The sequence below is a fragment of the Gouania willdenowi genome, chromosome 12 (assembly GCF_900634775.1).
Source record: "Gouania willdenowi chromosome 12, fGouWil2.1, whole genome shotgun sequence".
Taxonomy (NCBI): domain Eukaryota; kingdom Metazoa; phylum Chordata; class Actinopteri; order Blenniiformes; family Gobiesocidae; genus Gouania; species Gouania willdenowi.
The window spans coordinates 23,735,371-23,743,983 of record NC_041055.1 but is presented as its reverse complement, the minus strand read 5'-3'; the positions used below and the strand labels follow the sequence as shown (position 1 = coordinate 23,743,983).

The 8,613-nt window shown below is 34.9% G+C and overlaps 1 protein-coding gene across 1 annotated transcript in view; it reads right to left on the bottom strand.

The window, feature by feature from the left end:
* The window catches only part of klf4 (Kruppel like factor 4), a 12,070-nt gene extending 5,031 nt beyond the window's left edge, over nucleotides 1-7,039 (bottom strand). Inside the window, exon 1 of the mRNA XM_028462260.1 lies at nucleotides 6,977-7,039. Within this exon, the coding sequence (XP_028318061.1) occupies nucleotides 6,977-7,039 (63 nt within the window). The remainder of the gene's footprint in view (nucleotides 1-6,976) is intronic.
* Between the last annotated feature and the right edge of the window lie 1,574 nt (nucleotides 7,040-8,613).

Sequence of the window (8,613 nt, the reverse complement as noted above, 5' to 3'; positions counted from 1 at the left end):
AAAAACTGAGTTCGGCCATCATTAGACACTAAAAACTACTGCAAATATAATGCACATACTTAAAAGGGGCTAAAAAGGCTATAAGGCACAAAAATTTACAAAAAAACAAAAATCACCCAAAATAAAAAGTAAGGCTATAGCAAGGCATTTTTTTCAAAAAAATTCCAAAAAAAAAAATTGAGTTAAGACCATCATTAGACCCTAAAAACTACTGCAAATATAATGCACATACTTAAACGGGGCTAAAAGAGCAGTGAGGCACAAAAAGTGACAAAAAACAAAAATCACCCAAAATAAAAAGTAAGGCTATAGCAAGGCATTTTTTTCAAAAAAATTCCAAAAAAAAAAATTGAGTTAGGACCATCATTAGACACTAAAAACTACTGCAAATATAATGCATATACATAAAAGGGGCTAAAAAGGCAATAAGGCACAAAAATTTACAAAAAACAAAAATCACCCAAAATAAAAAGTAAGGCTATAGCAAGGCATTGCTATAAGGCACAAAAAATGAAAAAAAACAAAAATCTCCCAAAATAAAAAGTAAGGCTATAGCAAGGCATTTTTTTAAAAAAAAAAAAAAAAAAAAAAAAAATTGAGTTAGGACCATCATTAGACACTAAAAACTACTGCAAATATAATGCATATACATAAAAGGGGCTAAAAAGGCTATAAGGCACAAAAAATGACAAAAAACAAAAATCTCCCAAAATAAAAAGTATAGGCTATAGCAAGGCATATTTTTTCAAAAATTTCAAAAAAAAAAAAAATGAGTTAGGACCATCATTAGACCCTAAGAAGTACTGCAAATATAATGCACATACTTAAAAGGTGCTAAAAAGGCAATAAGGCACAAAAATTTACAAAAAACAAAAATCACCCAAAATAAAAAGTAAGGCTATAGCAAGGCATTTTTTTCAAAAAAATTCCGAAAAAAAAAAATTGAGTTAGGACCATCATTAGACCCTAAAAACTACTCCAAATATAATGCACACACTTAAACAGGGCTAAGAAAGCAGTAAGGCACAAAAAATGACAAAAAACAAAAATCACCCGAAATCAAAAATAAGGCTATAGCAAGGCATTTTTTTCAAAAAAATTCCAAAAAAAAAAATTGAGTTAAGACCATCATTAGATCCTAAAAAGTACTGCAAATATAATGCACATACTTAAAAGGGGCTAAAAGAGCAGTAAGGCACAAAAAAATGACACAAAACTAAAATCACCCAAAAAAAAAGTAAGGCTATAGCAAGGCATATTTTTTCAAAAATTTCAAAAAAAAAAAAATTTAGTTAGGACCATCATTAGACCCTAAAAACTACTGCAATTATAATGCACATCCTTAAAAGGGGCTAAAAAGGCTATAAGGCACAAAAATTTACAAAAAACTAAAATCACCAAAAATCAAAAGTAAGGCTATAGCAAGGCTATTTTTTTCAAAAACTTAAAAAAAAAAAAAATTGAGTTAGGACCATCATTAGACCCTAAAAACTACTGCAAATATAATGCACATACTTAAACAGGGCTAAGAAAGCAGTAAGGCACGAAAAATGACAAAAAACTAAAGTTACCCAAAATTAAAAGTAAGGCTATAGCAAGGCATATTTTTTCAAAAATTAAAAAAAAAAAAAAATTGAGTTAGGACCATCATTAGACCCTAAAAAACTACTGCAAATATAATGCACATACTTAAACAGGGCTAAGAAAGCAGTAAGGCACAAAAAATGACAGAAAACAAAAACCATTTTAGCCAGAAATGCAAAGTCCAAAGTGGCGGTCTGATGTCCACAGCGATCTGTCATGAGGACTTTGTTGTAAAGATGAACCTCTTTCAAGGCTTGACTACGTTCCTTGAAATGGGTTTACAGTTTTTCTCAGTCGATTTGGTACATTTCTCGAATCATCCTCAACATTTGCAAAACAGTAAGTGCATTTCTGAAAACAATTCGTACAAATAGCAAAACACCATGAATTACTTGCAAACGTCATTCTCTCGCTCAAAATCCTTAGTTCATCTCTCAAAAGTGAATATCCGTGTCAGTGAACATGTCATAATGACGAGTCCTTGTGTCATTGTGTATGAATAAGACAGTCAAATTGCTTAGTCATGTTGTCAATGTAACTGTGTACTCTGGATGGATATTCTGATGTAAAATATGGGTAAAGTTTTGATGACAATTATTGTAAATTGAAGGTTGCACCGTAGTGTATGTGGGAGTTTGATTGCAAGAGACTGGACAAAATTCACATTCACGTATTTATTGTTTGTAATGTAATTTGTTGACAGACCACATCATTGTGATACAGAAAGGAAAAGACAGTACTACATAGTACAAAGTAAAAAAAAGAAACAAAAGTTGAAATGTAAACATAAGACAATCTTCCTCAGTCTCTTCCTCTGTTTTTCCTCCCAACTCCTCCACCACGCAGCCTCACTCCTCTTCCTCTTCTCTCTGGCTGTTGACCCCATCCATTTCTTTCTCCTTCCATTGTCAGAAAGTATAACATTGTCTTGTGCTCCGCCTGTACATATACTTGCCAGTTGATTGATTTGTTAGAGAAAGTCAAGATTCGCCTGGGAGCAATTTACCAAGTCAGGACAGGTTTAGAAAAAAAGTATTGGAAATGTATAGGAATATTCTTGACATGTTATGACAACGTGTTCAACCAATTTGCATGTAAAGATTGATGCTATGAACTAATGCCTTCATGTTGTGGTTGGGTGAGACTATTCAACAGAGACCCATTACAATACATTTTGATCAACATGACATAAGCAATTGATAATGTAGAGCATTGTACAAAATCATTTGCGTGGATGTAACAAAGCATTTGCAAATTGTTCAAAGAAATGAGAAACTGCTTTTTTGATGTGCACTCCAAGTGACACCATGAGCTGAAGATTGAACAGATAGTTTTGAGAATTTCAATTCTGATCTGAAAAATGTACCAAAAGCGACTGAGAAAAACTGTAATAGACGGAACGATCTGCCATTACCTCAGAGGACCAGTGACTCAATTTTAGATAAAAACAAACACTGGTGATGAGACAATACAACAACCATGCCTCACAACTAGGAGCTTTTATGCATGATAATTGTTACCATATGATCACATACGTGACTTGAAGGTGATTGTGATAGATAGATAGATAGATAGATAGATAGATAGATAGATAGATAGATAGATAGATAGATAGATAGATAGATAGATAAAGTAGATAGATAGATAGATAGATAGATAAAGTAGATAGATAAAGTAGATAGATAGATAGATAGATAGATAGATAGATAGATAGATAGATAGATAGATAGATAGATAGATAGATAAATAAAGTAGATAGATAGATAGATAGATAGATAGATAGATAGATAGATAGATAGATAGATAGATAGATGCTTCAGCTTCAATTTTTACATCTAAAAATACAATTAAGGGCCCTCAGCAGCCTATTACTTACAGTTTAAGAACGTTCCATTTAAGAATCACATCTACTTCAGTGTAACGGACTCTGTAACAAACATCTGGAACTGCTGTCCAAGTTAGTTCAAATTAACATTAAAGAACCAGATTATGTCTAATAAAGCATGAGAAATCAAAAAAAAAAAAAAAAAAAATTAAAAGCATCACAATCAAAACCTTGATATCCCTGTGAATAGTCTTGAGTTTTAAATACAGCTCTGAGCTATTCTAACCAATGTGAAGCAATCCCAACAGGAAATATAAATCACGCGCGTACAATAAATACAAGTACATGGCTCTGTCTGTAAACCTTTGTGACGTCTTTACAACATTAATGTGGTTTCTATAGAAACAAAAGCAAAGGAACTTTTTTTTAGGTTGGGGTTGTAGGACTTCTGGTCCACTGCAAAGATGGCAGTCACTCACACTCTTAAATCTCCAAGAGATTACTGGCTTCTCTCCAGAGGCAACTAAAGAGCAATTGATCCACTCAAAGCTCGACTGTTAAACCGCGGCTGTCACATTTTCACCGGCCTTGATTAAATCTTTGTCAGCGAGGCGTACGGAAATTTGAGATGCAAAACGACGGCGACCAAACAACACAGGCATGTTGGTCCATGGTTTGCGTTTGAGAGTTTGAAGCTTGCATGTCATTACTGGGGGAATTTTAAACATCATTTCATGCGAGTGTCTTAAAGCATGAATGCTGAAATGAGCAGCTTTTATAGTTGAATGTACCAAACTGCCAACACGTCCTCTGCTAATAACCTCCACATTGGGGGAAAGCCATGGAATTGAGGTCTGCAGATAAAGTTCTTGGCATTGTAATACGCTGAAATTCATGTGGTAATTGCTGTCAGACTTCAGTGTAGTAGGCCTCTGCGTTCCTGCGAAGGTGTGGACTTTTCTTATTTCCCACTGGGAACCGTTGGGAATGTGTGACCTTTTAAATGGATCACTCTTTTTCAAGCCCTGGGACGGACTTTTTGGACGCATGCCTGCAGTTGGTGAAACCATTCGGAGATGTAGAATGACTATAATAATCCTGACGAATCAACATAAACGTGCTGCAGAGTGATTCATATTTCTTTTTTTTTTCTTTTTTTTTGCAGGAAATCGCCTCAACTGGAAATTCCCATCAGTAAGAGAAACATGAATGTCTTCACTCTCTCCAAACCGCCCAATAAAAGGCTGTTAAATTTTCATGCATAAAATTACAGTGAAGATGGCAAAACTCTGCAAAGATTGGGGGGTGGGGGGAGCAACTCTTCCAGGAAAACATTTGTTTTTCTATCTGTTGATTACGTTGTATATTTTTCTTAATAAAGAAACAAGTTTTGTGGCAACGTTCTCACATACCCAAATCCAATCAGAAACGGCACATTGTGGTTACTCTAATCAAACTGCTAATCATGTTCCGGTGATCAACGCTGCACACAAAGCCTGAAGACAGAACAATAGTTGACAGGACCGATTTAAGTGATGGCTTCTCCAGCCTGACGTTTTATTGACATCATGCTGGCTCTAATTGAGGAGGGGTTCTTAACTTAAACCAGATGGGCCACCAGCTCATGAACTAACCTCCTCTCCCTCCCCTCCTCTCCGCCCACTCTCTGGCAGCCTCAAACTCTCCTGTACCTACACAAATGCTCCATGAAACACTTTGGTATGCCATCACATGTTGTTAAATGTCTTTTTATTTTAGGGAATTGAGAGCATGCCATTACACAGAAAGACACTTACAGTTGGCAGGAGCAAAAGTATGTTATATTCTTGGCGTGATTATCTTTATAGGTTTCAAATCTGATTTTCTCATTGGAGAAGTGCGTATAAACCAAAAAGCATCTTGAGACATCAGGAAAATATGCACTTCAACTTTCTTTGCCAGGAATAAGACAGAAATATTGATATTGATGTCCTCTAATATTGTAAATAAGCAGACGATGAAAGCAGGTAGCTAATGCTAAGTCACCCATAACCGTTGCACCGTGCGCACATGAATCCACCGTACGAGCAAGCGCTTAAAAAGCAATGAGCTTTCAGTTGTAGGACAACGGTTTGATTCCCTTGAGAAGAATTTATTGTCAATAATGTCAAAGTTGGGTTTTCTGCTATAGAACTAGAGAAAATAAGGACATTTGTATAGTACTTCTTTATTGTTACAACACAGCTTGAAGTCTGAATAAATGCCACATGTGTAAAAAGCATGTATCGCTGGAATAAACCACAAAGCTGAATATGGGGCTGCACATACATTAAAAAACTAACAAAACAACTTCTTTGCCAATGCAAGTGATTTTCTTCACCATTTGTTGGTTGTTTGGTGGCTTATATATATATATATTTTTAACCTTTGTTACACTTATGTACATACAGTACATCTATTTAACATTAGGTACAGTAAAGCCAGAGATTAAAAGATAATTAGGAAAAATTGGAGCCTTCATCTTTTGGCGAAGAACTTTTGAAAATAATTTACACGTTTTGAATAAATATAGTTTACTTAAATAGTGCACTTAAAGCCATTAAAGCAGTGTATTTCAACCTTGGGACCGTGACCCCATATGGGGTCGCCTGGAACACACAATCTTCAACAACAGTATTCTATATTTTAACTTTCTCAAATATACATATATAATACAATATATATATATATATATATATATATATATATATATATATATATATATATATATAATAAAAACATTAATAAATATAAATAAATACATGAATAGTAAATAAATAATAATATAATAAAAAATATAATATAATTAAAAAAAAATTCTTTTTAAACTACTCTGTAACACATTATAACATACAGGTTTAATAACTAGAAGGAAAAATAAAGTCTTTGGGGTCGCAAGACAAATTTGTAAGATTAAAATTGGGGCCCTGATCCAAAAAAAGATTGCGAGGTGTTTTAAAAAAAACTGTGAGCCGAGTTTTTCCCCATTTTCACTCGATTTTTTGTAAATGATTTCCAACAATAAGTCTGTTTTAGAAACATCTGTGAGTAAAATCCCAAGCTCTTAAGCTGGCTGATCTTTGCAAGCTCGTGTGAGCGTGTGAAAGTGTGTGCTGACTTGTTCCACTTCTGAATTGAAACTCAGTGACACTCTGCAATGCTAGCTTACGTAGCCTATACTGCACATGGCACACATACGTTTGTTGCATCTGTAAAAAGGAAAATGTGACGCAGGGAACTCTGCTGTCAACATTTAATTAAAGGAACATGGTTTCTAAGCTGGCATGCAAACGCCATATAACCATATATACACAACCACGCACAGCGTTGATATAAAAATAAAAAACCTGTTTGTCTTGGATGCTTCAGCACTAGCATTAAAGAGTTCCCACACTGCAGGAATTAGAAATGTTCCTATTCAAAGAACTGCTGTACGTGTTTTTAATAAACAGGTAGCTATAAAAAGACTCCCTTCTGCAAGTGCATGATTTGGCTCGCTGACAGGCTGCAGGTTGACTCAGGAAGAAGAACAATCAGCAGTTCGCGTACCTCGTGTGGCCAAGATGCTGAGCTTGTATTCCACTCATACCCAGGAGCAACAGCTATCCTCATTTCCTCATTCTGTGGTTGTTTGCACGTAGAACGATTTATGATTAGAAAAACAGTGCATTGTGTTCAGCAGTAGATAATGGAGCCACTTTCACTCTAAGCTGAGGATGACATGAAGCTATTTTTGGAGCTGATCACTTCTGACTTCAAAGAGATTTATTTGCTGCATGTAGCTAACATTAACTTTGTAAAATGTTTGTTATTTTTACATTTTCAAATCTTTAAATTCTAAATGTTTCTATCAGAGTTTAAACATGTGCAGTAACTACAAAGTCAATACATTCTTTTAACCCTTTTTTCCATTTAGGAATGCAAGGAAATAATTGTAATGTTTACTAAAGCTGGGTAATGATTTTGATTTCCCAAATAGATTTGATTTGAGTCCCAGGGGCCCAATTCAATTCTTATTTGCGATTCATTTTAATTTTTGGTTTGGTTAAGGATACACAGTAGTAAAGACCTATAATTGATATATAATGAAAAAAAAATCAATTTTTTTTAACGTGGCCATAATTTTTACCCATATGAGGTTATTTCTTTTTTTTTTTTTTATTACATTGTTCATTACATTTATTATTTTTTTCACAAAACATATCCATGCTAATTATGGAGCCAAACTGACCTTTTTGAAAAATGTGCATGCACAACTTATCTTTTCTATTCAAACAAACACCAATTTGTGAATGAGTTAATAACAGCTCATTTATCCAATCATCTCCTACACCTGCTTATCCTGTGTTACATTGGGGTGTGTGCTCTCTCACGCACAGATGCACACATTTTTGGACAAGATTAAGTTCAAGATGCAAATTCTGCAGAAAAGAATTGATTAATTCCTTTATATATCTATAGAAAAAACTCATATCTAAGGTGAAATATGAACTCCACTCAAAGCAAAGGCCAAATTAAAACACCAGCAGAGCCAATGTGCAAACAGTGTCGGGACAAAATGACTTTCTTATGCAAACACACGACAATACCTACTTTATAAACATAGTTCATTACTTTATAAAGCAGCGAACAGCCTTAAGTTTTTTAATCCTGTCTTTGGGTTTGGAAACTGCACTGTTCTCCTTCCTTTTTCTCACAGTCAGGTGCGCACTCATCAACACATTAGGCACCACTTTCCCTGCATTCCATAACAGAAGAATCCTGATTGTGCAATTGTCTGTCAAACCAGTTTCTTTCTTTCTTTCTTTTTTCTATTTTAAACTGCTCTCCACAAAGCTGGAGAGGAAAAAAAACAGGCCCTCCCCTCGTGGTGAGTCATTCTGATATGTGCGTAAGCAACCACTACAAACCTTGGAGTAGAATTCCATTACTTTTACCATTATTATTGTCTTCAGCCCCATTAGCATCATCATTCCTGTTTTTGAACCAGTTCCCCGTGCCAAACTGATGTAAATGGAAGGCTTGGATTACAAAGTGGATTACACGTCTCCATGGAAATGTAGAGTTGTTTAGATTCTCAGACATGGATTGCACAGGCCGATGCAAGAGTGAAGTAAGAGGCTTGAAGAGTTATGGAGACCAGAAAAATGATGAGATTGGGGAGGACGAAGTGTGTGCAGAAAGGC